The sequence below is a fragment of the Anneissia japonica genome, unplaced genomic scaffold, assembly GCF_011630105.1.
Source record: "Anneissia japonica isolate Jap-2015-1 unplaced genomic scaffold, ASM1163010v1 scaffold288039_len1115542_cov189, whole genome shotgun sequence".
Lineage (NCBI taxonomy): Eukaryota > Metazoa > Echinodermata > Crinoidea > Comatulida > Comatulidae > Anneissia > Anneissia japonica.
In genome coordinates, this window is record NW_022726160.1 from 134,093 (window position 1) to 146,504 (window position 12,412).

Genomic DNA, 12,412 nt, shown 5'->3' on the forward strand with positions numbered 1-12,412 from the left:
GATTGATTTCCATATTTATTTCAAAATGTATGTACAGTGCACTAAAAAGGAACACAGAAACAATATGTGCGTAATACAAGGACACAGCTATAGATTCAAAGAAAACACAATATTTGAAGCCTGATTTGCATAAAATCGCTATACTGTTGCCTTCTTAAATTAAACAACCAACAAATGTACAACTGAAACACTTGCAGGAAAACAACTATAACCATTACATTGTCTCCAAAAATAAATATATAGATACATATTACAAAGAAAAACTAAAAATCATTTGTTATATTTAGGTATATTAATCCTTGATTTCTAGCCCACAATACTCTCTATAACCAACCCTCCTGGGAAGATTGGGAAATGCAGCTGATTGTGGCTCCCAAGATTGAACCCAGGAGATTGGGATTGGAAGGCAAGCACCTTGACTACTAAAGCCGGGCGCTCATTGCGACAATCGTAGGACGAATCAAACTCTGCTCCATGTGAGTGCTAGACAAGCAACGCTGTCTGCGGCAGTCTGACTGGATGGTTATTAAGGATCCATTGCACGTTGTTGCATTCTTAATAGAATTGTCGGCCGACGACCTTTAGGCGCAGTGAATACCTGGCTCCCACAACCAAGAATCTCCCAGAAAATAAAACATCACCCAAATTCATGATATTTTACGTTTTTCACTACTGTATTATCAATTGTCTCTAGGAAATCAGTTCCGATGGGTATCAACATGCACATCAAAATAAAAATGGTTAAATATATAAAAGTAAAATATATACAGTATATATATATATTTTTTTTGTTTTCAGAAAATTGACAATGATGAACATTTAACATTAAAATATAATCCATACTGTATATTTTGTTCTGGAAATACATATATATATTTGAGAACACATCGAATCACAATTTCATCCAAAACTTTAGTTAAAATTTTGGCATTGGTTAAGCACGGTCCTACAAAAAAAGCTTGTCTTGCAGGTTCCTGCCCTACACCACACCAAATTTTCAGAGTAAACAATTACAGTGTGCTCAAGTAGTTAAAAATCACCTGGTATCACCTTATTTTGCAGCTAGCACAAGCCCCTTACGCCTCCATCAGCTTCCCTAATTTCTTTATTCCTAGGTGCACTACTGCTCACAGCTGTCTCCTCACCCACACTGGAACTCTTGCTTTGGACCTCACCAGGGGGCCTAGGTATGAATGGCTTTCATCATAGTGAACCCCTTAAAGAATCCTGGTTCACTGTCCTGATAACTTATCAGGTTGAGTAGTTTATACAAAGAGGTACTTATATTGCACGAGCACCCATCCATAGGGATCTCTGTCCTTTCATTATCTCTCCCTTTCTAAAATTCCTGGCCTCATGTGCACCAGTGCATGAAGGGGTTAAAGAGGTTAATGAACTTTAATTAAAAGGGATATATGAGGCTTGCCTGACAAAAACACAAAATGTACTTTTTAACATATTCCTACTATCTACATTATATAGCTTTAAAATAATGGCTCATTTACAGGAATGGACCTACTATTGCCAAAGTTCTGAGTAAAAGTATTACGGTTTCTCGGTACAATGCTGCCACATTCTTATGCTAATTACACAATTTCACAATCAGCGACAGTACGCTGGGGTTTTGGGAAGAAAAATTAGGAATATATAACAAATGTAACATTACTGAAGGTAGATTTGTACAAATAAGTTTTAATTTTCAAATTCCTTTGATGTTTTTATACTGAGTAAAAGGTACTAAAGTCAAAATATTAATTCAAATATGTATGTATACTGTAATCTTTATCCTTTAAACAAGCTATTACCAGTACTGCAAATAATGCCCTTCCCACAATGCATTCAATCACTGTATGAATCGTACTGGTCGTCTTCTACAGGACCGTCCACAGGAACTATAAGTGCGCCGTTTGTGACTCTGTCAGCTGGGTTCCCAGCATCCCCTAGAAAAATATTAAATTTAAAACAAAATAAAACCAAATTCTCTGATAGCAGCAGATTTAGTGAATTGCATGCGACGACAATTTGTAGAAACATGTAAACATTTTTAAAACTGAAGCATTTCAAAACACTCCAACTATTGTCAACATGAACAGCTGGTATCAACAATAAACTTATGTAACTAATCCACCAAGAAATGGTGTTAAATTGAATTAATAAATATTTATATATATAAGTACTGTTTCGCTGTGCGAAATTACAGAGCGCCCTCATTCTTAATTTTGGGGTGATGTAATAATAGTCTTGATAAAAACAACACGTGTAGATGAAAGTCGAGTGTGAGCAACGTAAATAACCAACCTACTGACGGGAATCTAAATCTTCTTAAGATTGTTTGTTAAGAGATGCTAGAATGTGAGTTGTTAGAATTTACTGTATTTTAATCTAGCCTGTCTAGCCTAATAGTTTCTGTGATTTATCGGAGATCATTCATAATGTTAACTTGACTTGTTAATAGGCTCTACTGATGGCGTGAGCCTTGATACAGCTGATTGCCAGATGGTATTCATGCTTAGAATAGTAGAGACTGAAGATGAGTCGTGTCTTCTGCAATTTAGTAATTGTACAAAGCTGTGATAATAAGATACAATAATCATTAATTGTTTTTACCGCAGTCCAATGTTAATCTTCTATAGGCTTGTGTTTCAATAAGATAGTTTATAAAACTTAGTGCTTCAGCTGTTCAACACAACCGATGTATAGCACCATAGTTCATGAGTCTCCACTATGAGTTTATTTTCGTTTCGGTTGAGTGAACTTACTAAAGTTTTGGATGGACGATAGGTGGCGTCCTGGAAAAGGGGAACGATCAGCTAGCTAGTTGAGAATGTGTAGTTTAATTGTAATAATCACACTTTTTTATTGTTTGATTTATGTTTTCAGTTTTCGAACATCGCTACACAGGAGCAAGTTTGGAAATAAAGCAAATTAACATACAATCGCCTCCAGAGTTTTACTGTATAGATGAAACAAGTACATAGTGGTCATGTAAATTATCCTCTAGACTAATCAATTCCAGCATACCTGTAACGATCTTGACTATTCGCAATTTGTCTTGTTCTATGTACAGTGCATTGAAGAGGAAAGCCCCTCCACCAAGAACTGTGATGAATGTTGTTATGTACAAAGAATACTGCAGAGAGTAGAATTGCTCGTATTCGTCTGACATGTCCATGTTCCTTCGTATACAATCCGAGATCTAAATAGATAATATAAATACACATTATAAATTATATGTTAAGTCTGCTTAATTATAAATACTATACTATACACAAAGTGTGTAAAGAGTAAATTATACGACATGAATATAAACCATCTATTAGTACTATATGAAACTGAGACAACTATAAATACGGTATCATGTAGTCATATAAATAAGAAATCAAACACAGTTTACGTATCTGCCTCAGAATAAAATACTTATTTCAAATATGGTAGTTGTTTCATATGAATACAAGTGTGGAGCAAACAAGTGGAGCTGTAGCTTGGTGGATAAATCCATGACCAGACTATCAGCTTTGATAAAAACTGTTGTATACCCATTTATGGTCATGATGTGGCTATATATGGTTATAATCTGGCCATATTTAGACATGTCACGTTTTTGTCGCATAAAATTTGATAGCCGAGACAGGGCTTTAGATGGTTGCTTTCCAATTCCAGGTTCTTGTGTTTTACTTGTCAAGTGTGATACGATTTTTTTTTTCTCATGACGAAATCAATTCATAACAAGATTTAGTTTATGTAGAGCATCATGAGTTTGTGTTGCGAAAGGGATTGCCACTAATTCAGTGACAGATATCGCAACTTGGCCTAAATTTGTGGGAGGAAAAAATTGGGCACAAGTGGAACATTATGAAACACTCCCCCAGGGAGCTTGAGTTGGTGTTCCATAGGCGTTTAATCCAACAACCGGGGTAATGATAATGTGAAGTGTATAGAGGGCTTAACAATATGTGTTATGCAAATCTACCATTATTATTATTATTATTATTATTATTATTATTATTATTATTCCGGATGATCTGACTTAAATTACATTCCACTGCTCATGGTGATATCTATAGCCAGCTTACTGGGAGAGAGATAAGTACAGTGGCAAAAAACATGCAATAATCAACAATTTGCGTGGGAAATAGGTTAGTTTCTGTGAGTTTTTTTTATTGCAGGAGAAACAGAGTGCCAGAAACCATGCTGTTTTCCAGGAGACTCCTGCTACTTGTGCAATATTTGGGAACTGTGCAATTTAGACTTACAGCACCAATGATATATGGACTTAAAGCGTCCCCTAGTGCATGACCCATGAGCATCTGAATAGCTGAAGCTGTGGAACGTCTTGTCGGCACAACCACTGACTAAAAAAAAAAAAACCAAAATATTACTAGCAATATTAACTAAAAATTTGACTATTATGTGGCACTTATGGTGGTATATACCTCCATGGTGGCACAACGATTTAAAGATAAATGTAGGAGAATAACCCGTAACTCGCAGCATCATTGTGCTGCAAATTACCGCCCTATGGCTGAATTACATGAGATTTACACAATATTTCTAATTAAAAATCTAAAACAAAAACAAAGCAAGAGCACAACAACATTAAAAGATTAAACAGTATATACCTATAAATTAAACACTATATACCTCTAGAATCATTAATTTCATATTAATGAAAGTATTAAGTGATTGATTATATTGAGGAAAATTTCCTTTTTTTTTAGGAATAATTAAACTTACCAAGAGTATATCAGGCACTAAAGCCCAATTTAAAAACAGTAATATCTCTGCTATCAAAATAAGTCCCTACAAAAGAAGAAAACTTATATTGATTTCATTCATTGATTAAAGATTTACTTAGAAAATGAAACATAAAATACTTTATTGGGCTTAACACTTTGATCTACGAAAACTCTGAAATCAATTTTACTTCAAGTAATGACACTGGATTTATCATTACTTTATATATTTGAATGTTAAAGCAGCCCCAGTGGTCTAGTTGGTTCCCTTTAAGTTGTATGGAACAAAGCGTTTCTGGCTGAACTCGAACCTGCAACTTTTCGCAAACAAGGTGTGTGTCATACCACTAGAACACAGACAGCCATAAGATAATGGTGCAGATATAACCCATAGATGCCTTGACTAGCACCAATATATGTAAGTACAACTACCACTATTAAATTAAATAATAATAAATCATTTCTAATCCATTGAAATAAAAGAATAATCAGAAATATCATAAATATGTGGAAGCGGTTTGGCGCAGCGGGAACGGTTTGGTTTCCCAACCTCGAGGTCGGGGTTTCAATCCCTTGCTGTGCATTTCGCTTGTGTCCTTGGGCAAGACACTTTATCTGCATTGCTTCTCTTCACCCAGGCGTAAATGGGAACCTGGTGTTGTTACCTGCTCCTGCACTGATTACCAGCAGCAACACTTAGCATGTGGATCCAATGACCAGGGAAAAGAACTGCACTTTTTAACCGCAAGGAAGAGGCGCATTATAAATGGCCGTACCAATACCAATACCAAATAAATAACCATTAACACAAATAATAAATCTTGTAAAATAATCAATTATTAATACTCAATCGATTGATAATAATAAATAAAATTAATTATAATAACTAACTATAAATCATATTTGTATAATGCTGTACATACCTGAGTGAGCGACTCATTATAAAATATTCAACTTACCCAGGCAGCAATATCAACGATTGGAGCTAACAGAAGTCCCAAGTACAGAAAAGGCGCCCCCACAATCAGCCCAAATGCACAAACAAGTGGGTCAGCCTGTGGATTAAACCTGCGATACCACTGAGCACCCATCGTTCCGGTGACGACCCCTAGGAAGCCAGATACACAAGTAACGGCACCAAAATAAAAATCTACACTGAAAGAATAAAATAAAAGGAATCATAATCATTGCTTCTGTAAAAGTACTCTACATGACTAAAAAACAAAACCTGTACCTGTTAAAATCTATTTGTATATTGAATTAGGTGACATTTTATTGTTTCAAATAAATTTAAATTACATTTTTTCATGACATCAATAATATAAAATAGATATATACACATAAACATAATAATAATAATCACAATTATGATTAAAACCAAAGAGTATAAAAAAGAGACACTCCTGTTTGTAAGTAAGTCACTCCCCTGGTAATAGAAGTCAACATCATCGCTTTTGAACCTTGATTACCGAACCTGCTGCCCGCCAATAATGATGATTTCAAATAAAAATACAATTGTATTTTTGGCCAATTAGAGCATCCGTTGCCACAAAAAAATGTAAATTTCAGAAAAAAATTAAGTTTTTCTTTATTTTTATTACACCAGCTGCTGCCTTGAAATCTCAAAAAATAAGATATGTATATTTCATCCTAATTATATAAATTTAAAGCATTTAACCATCAAATTACTACACTGTTTACATTCAACAATAAAATTTTATTTTTATTTTCTCTTCCATCTGGATGTTTTTGGCAAAAGCATTTGCTAAATAAGAAACAAATTCTTGCTTAATGATCTACTTACTTGCTATCATCTAAACCTTGAATACTATATGCATATTTGATGACAACTGGGGCCCACAATGACAGAGCACCAATCACCCATGCCACAGACACAAATCCTAATGATGAATACAACCAACTTCGACTGAAAAAAAAAATATCAAGATATGTTAACAATATTACTAATCTGTATATGATTTGAAGTTTATTTGTCCAATATGGAAATAGTAGTGAGTAAATTATCAGGTCATTAAAACTTTATTAAACACATTATTTATATATAGATAAAATGTACATTTAAATAGAAAGATTATAGACAATCATTTTTTTTTCATTATATTTCATTCTTATTTAAATATAACCACAGAACTCACCAGCTAAAGGGAGGAACCATGTGATAGTTTACAAACTGTTTCAATCGAGTGTTTACTCAATAGAAAAAAATCTGACTTCAGACAGGATTTGAGCACAAGATCCTGGGATAAGAAGGCAAGCATCTTAATAATCCAACAGCAGCTGCACACCAACATAAATTTAAACTTGATGCATCAACTTACTTATTTTTTAGCGCTTTTAAATCATCTAGATAGCTTGTATTCCAAAAGTTCCTATTGTTTGACTCAGCTTGCCCTCTCCTTGGTTCTTTGATGAAACAGATGACAAGTATACAGCTTATCCCTCCAAGAACCGGTGTTACCTGAATACAATAATTATGTCAAGCATTGATACTTATACTCTGTGCAAGTACTTAGGCACAGTGGAAATAGTTTGGTTTCCCACCTTGAGGTCAGGGTTTTAATCTTTTGCAGTGCATTTTGCTTGTGTCCTTGAGCATGGCACCTTATCTACATTGATTCAGTCTACCCAGCTGTATGAATGGATACTAGCAAATGCTGGAAGTAACCTGTGCGGTGAGCCAGCATCCAACCCAGGGAGAACATCACACTCTAATCCGCTTCAAGGTACAAGGAAACTGGGGATAATCTCCAGAGTATATGACCCCCATGACAAGGATTCACTTTACTTTTAAATGAATTTTAGATCCTTAGGAATAAACTCACTACACTACCCTAAATTTTGTGGCAGACTTACAGTAGAAGCTACAGTAATCAGGCTTTACCCCACCCCCACAAAATAGCGACCAGTCAAAATTAATCACTGTAGGCCTAGGAATATAGTAATAGGCCTAGACATGTATTAAAAGGTCTAAATTCATTATTGTAGTGCATTTTTGAAAAGTATAGTAATATTAATTTTTACTATCACATTTAAATCATTTCACATTATGATTCAGGAATAAATAAAGAGTTTTTTTTTTTATTACACTAAGCTTAGCTCCAAATTCAGTTTCAATCATGTTCAAGCAGGGGAATTCCCTCCTATGCCCTTGGAATCACTAATATATACCATGAGATAATCTTGTATGCATGAATCTCCACTTTCAGATCAAAATGAACCCCTTGTTATATCCAGGCCTGGAAAAAATATTTTTGTGCCTTCGACCATGAAAATTATCTTGATCAAACGCCTCCAGGAATAAATGTTATTATTATGCCTCCGGGAGGTCAATGTCTCCAACAGCCAGTCGCGCAGTCACACACTTTTTCCAGCCCTGGTTATATCCTTGTTAGTACTAAACTAAAATAAACAATATAATAAAACATTTAACTACAGTAATGAAGCTATATAATAAAGATGAAATAATATTATTACTCTGAATGCTGCTTGCCAAAATCCAAATAGTTTTGTAAGTGCACTGCCGGCAATGTAACCTAAACCACTGTAAATGATAAACAAAAGTTCAAAAATTGTTTTACTGTTTGCCTTGTGGTAACTGTATCGGTTGAATCTCACTCCTTCGTTTGTTGAAATAAAACTTGATATATACACAGAAAGGTTTAAAGTAGAATCAAAAACATTTTATGAGGGTAGTTTTGCTACAAGAGGCTATGAAACTATGTTTTTGATGATGCTTCTAAACACAATCAACACTATCAAAACTGTTCTATGCCCATAGTAGTCATGATGTGCCTATATATGTGGCAAAGACAAGCCAAACCAGTCACTTGTCGCAAAAATCGATTTTGAGTTATTAATACAGGGTTAAAGTGTAAAATAGGAGTTATAAAATGGTAAAAAATCATTCAAATCTGACATTTCCTTATGAAGTTACAAGCATTTAAGCATACAGCTGTTTAAAGAACAATATATGAGAAATCAGCCTTCAAAGTTTATGATTTCAGGCATTTCCAATGCAGAAACTATCATAAAATCTTTAAAAAGTGTTGTTTTAACATTAAAATTGGGAAAAATAACAGCACAGCATGATTTATAGATACATAAACCTCAGTTTAGTGAAATAAAATAGATTTTAAAAAATTTTACATTCTAGCATGTTTTTGCTATTTTCTCTGAAACACAATTTGCGACGAGTGACTGGTTTGGCTTATCTTTGCCACATATGGTCATGATTTCATGTTATCATATTAGGTATGCCGCATACTTTTATCAAATAAAATAAAATTTGGTAGTCTAGATAGTACTTTGTTCTTTTATATTTTGAAAAGAAATTTATTGTGGCATTGGCTGATCAGAAAGCTGAATAATCAAATTCATGTAAACAGTTTATAATGATATAATAATTTCCGGGTTTAGTGTATTTTGAAGGGTTTTATGAGAACAGAAGGCACTGTCTAAGAGCTTCCTGGTATAATCTTATTATACTCGCCTTCCTACAGGTATTGCAAAGTAGAATAACATCAACATTTGTGTCCTTCTGTTGCCTGTGAATAGATCAGCAATAATAGTGGACGCAACTGTTGAGTAACTTGCTTCACCAACACCGACTACTGCACGCAGGAATAAGAATAACCCATATTTCTAGAAAATAAAGTATCAACATGTCAGAGGGCACATCAGGTAGCAAATCAATTGTTATTAATTGTTACGACAACATGTCCACTCATCGGGATGGCAAACAATAATAATAACAAAAACTATATATAGGCCTACTTATATCATATCAAATTTCATTCATTTAAAGCCATGAAACTAAAGGGTTATATGGCAAAATCATAAACTTTGAAGGCTGATTTCTCAAATATTGTTCATTTAAGAGCTGTATGTTTAAACTCCTGTAACAAAATGTTGGATTTAAATGATTCTTTTACCATTTTGTAGATCTCATTTTACTGTTTATCCCTGTATAAATAACCACAAATCTATTTTTGAGAGGTGTGACTGGTTTGGTTTGTCTTTGCCACAAATGTACTTGTCTGTTGTAAAACAGTGCATTGGGCTGTTCCTCAATGAAATAATGAGAATGTTTGAAAACAGGAAGTAAAAAGAAAAACAAAACATAAAATGAAAGTTAAATGAAAGTGACTTACATCTGATGGTACGAAAGACCCACCAAGGGTTGTTCCTGACCAAATAGCTATTCCACAAAGTAAGATAATCTTCCTTGAGTAGCGATCGCCCAAGTATCCAAAGATAGGAGAAGTCAGCATATAACCAATTATGAAGACAGTCTGCAGCAAACCACTTTTACCATTCACATCATTTTCATCGAGTTTGAAAAATTTTTGTATTTCTATCAAGTTGGCTGCAAAATATAAAAAGAAACTAAATTTGGTCCAAGTTGAATTTAGTCTAATTTATCTCCTGGGATGAGTTGGTTTTGGTGGTCCAAGTTGGTTTAAGTCAAGTTTTCTGATTGTCTGCTGGGCCCAGTTTTCAAAGATTTTGCTCCAAGTGAGTTTTGGCTGCGTTGGTTTTGGTCCAATGTCCTTCTAACTTCAACAATGATACTTTGCAAAGTCAAAAAGCTTGAATGCTGCGTAGAGGTCTACCACCTACAGTAAACCAGGGGTCCAAAGTTAGAAGATTCCACATCCGGGAGATATGTGTACAGTAAATGAGTTTTCTAAACAAATCTACATATTATTTTGCTGTGCATGGTGATAAAAAATTGGCACTGACTTCCAGGAAAAAACTGAGTAGTGAAAACATGCAATATCATGAATTTGCTGGAGAATTATTATCATGTTCGACGAGAAAGAGAAAAGAAAGAAACAAACCAAAAAAAAAAAAACTCCCTCGCACAGCAACACAGCCAGAGAAAAAATTGATTGGGCGTCGACATCTTTAAACATTTGTCCAGCAGTGGACCGACAATAGCTGATGATGAAGCCTCTGAAGGTTATCAACATGGTCGAGCCTTGATTCTAGGGGCCCGTTCGGACGAGTAAAGTTTTACCGGGTACTTCCAACTGAGAGGCCATGTGTGGCAATTAAATTTTGCCTCTAGCCATAAAAAATTAGAAAAACATCTGTCCCAAAAATCCACCTTTTTTAGTGGATATTTCAATTACACGCTGCCTCCGGGCGTAATTTATCACATTAACAAGGCCCATGTCACAAGTTGACTTTAGATTTGTATAGGCCTACAACCGGGCCAGAGTAAAATTCCTATCGTTCAATCCAGTTCCCATTTTCTCATAATACTTTAACTCCTTATGGAAATAACTTAAATAACATTTAAAAGCATTGAAAAAGTTTGACAGTAAGAACTTTAGTAAAACACAAGAAAATGACATTTAAACTTACAACAAACTCGTCCGAACGGCCACCGGAATTATCTCCGAGGCTATTATTAGATTACACATGTATTTGAGTTTTTTTTTTCGTGTCTTCGGTCTTCGTTTTGTAGACACCCATAGGGTGTCTATAAAACGAAGACCCTGGCCTTGAAAATTTCACAGAGACGCCCCAAAAAATTTCGTAATTTTGATTTTGTGACAGCCTAGCGTATTATCATCAAAATGAATGAGAAAAAATAGGGGTCTTTGTTTTTGGGTCTTCGGTCTTCGTTTTATAGACACCCCACCCATCGTCGTAAGAATAGCATTGGGGCTATTTTCACAAATTATAGGCCTAGGCCTAGCCACATATAAAACACTGACATTGTTTTCAAACCGCAACGCAATCAATTAATCGAGGCCCTCTTCTTTATATTATCTATTCATAGAATAGGAGAACACAGAATTCCAAGGATAGACCTCACCTGCAACTGTGTATCTGTCCATGTAATTTAGAAGATTTATCCCAAAAAGGATAACAACAGTAGCGTAGGCCCTGGTTATACCGATTGGTGGAGGATCGTGGTACACGTCTCCAACAGCATTTTGCCCTGAATGTTCTTCTTTGGTTTCCTCTTCTTCTCGTCGTCGTTGGAAGTTTCTGTTTACAGAATTAGGACTAGAAATAAATGGTTCTGCTTCCTCCATGATTTCGATATATTCGCCTACACCGGGTGATGTTGAAGAACTACTGTCTGCATTTCTCCCATGCATAAAGTTCCTGCTTGTTTTACCCCGATGAATCTCGTGATCACCTAAGTTATAGTATCGTCGTGATGTTTTTTTTTAGGGTTTTACAATCCAGACTCAAAACAATAAGATATCGGCCGCCCTCAACGCGACGATACGTGAGACTTTGGCCACCAACTTTGACATGATAACACGAAGTCCCCTGAATGCCGCAAGCAGGGGAGAGGGCGCGTACGCGTCTCCGTAATCCATAATACCACCAATGTTCACATTTAATTATGTATTGGTGATTTTTCATATAAATTAAGTTTTTTAAATAGGCCTACAATTGTGTTGACATGCTTCCAAACGTTCAAGGCCTTGAACTTGGGACGTTGCAGTTTACTGTAATTAATTTTCAAGATTCAAAGATTCAAGATAAATTGTATTGTGTCCATAGGACCATAAATAAAAATATGTAGTAGTAATAATAATAGTGATAATAATAATAATGATGATAATAATAATAATAATAATAATAATAATAATAATAATAATAATAATAATAATAATAATAATAATAATAAT

The 12,412-nt window shown here is 34.8% G+C and overlaps 1 protein-coding gene across 1 annotated transcript; it reads right to left on the reverse strand.

Moving 5' to 3' along the window:
- Positions 1 to 6: 6 nt before the first annotated feature.
- On the reverse strand, positions 7 to 11,982 carry LOC117113020 (protein spinster homolog 1-like). The gene is made up of 11 exons (XM_033256234.1): positions 11,581 to 11,982; positions 9,905 to 10,119; positions 9,244 to 9,395; positions 8,229 to 8,295; positions 7,073 to 7,212; positions 6,538 to 6,660; positions 5,693 to 5,888; positions 4,735 to 4,800; positions 4,254 to 4,352; positions 3,022 to 3,196; positions 7 to 1,940 (listed from the first exon to the last, which is right to left on the reverse strand). The coding sequence occupies exons 1-11, from the start codon at positions 11,867 to 11,869 to the stop codon at positions 1,840 to 1,842; spliced, it is 1,623 nt and encodes a 540-aa protein (XP_033112125.1). The 5' UTR covers positions 11,870 to 11,982; the 3' UTR covers positions 7 to 1,839.
- Between the last annotated feature and the right edge of the window lie 430 nt (positions 11,983 to 12,412).

Coding starts and splice junctions, on each gene's coding strand:
- LOC117113020 (XM_033256234.1), bottom strand. CDS start 11,869: ATGCATGGGAGAAATGCAGACAGTAGTTCTTCAACATCACCCGGTGTA. Junction 9,396..9,904: donor GGTCTTTCGTACCATCAGAT/GTAAGTCACTTT, acceptor TTTATTTTCTAG/AAATATGGGTTATTCTTATT. Junction 7,213..8,228: donor TTTGGCAAGCAGCATTCAGA/GTAATAATATTA, acceptor TATTGTATTCAG/GTAACACCGGTTCTTGGAGG.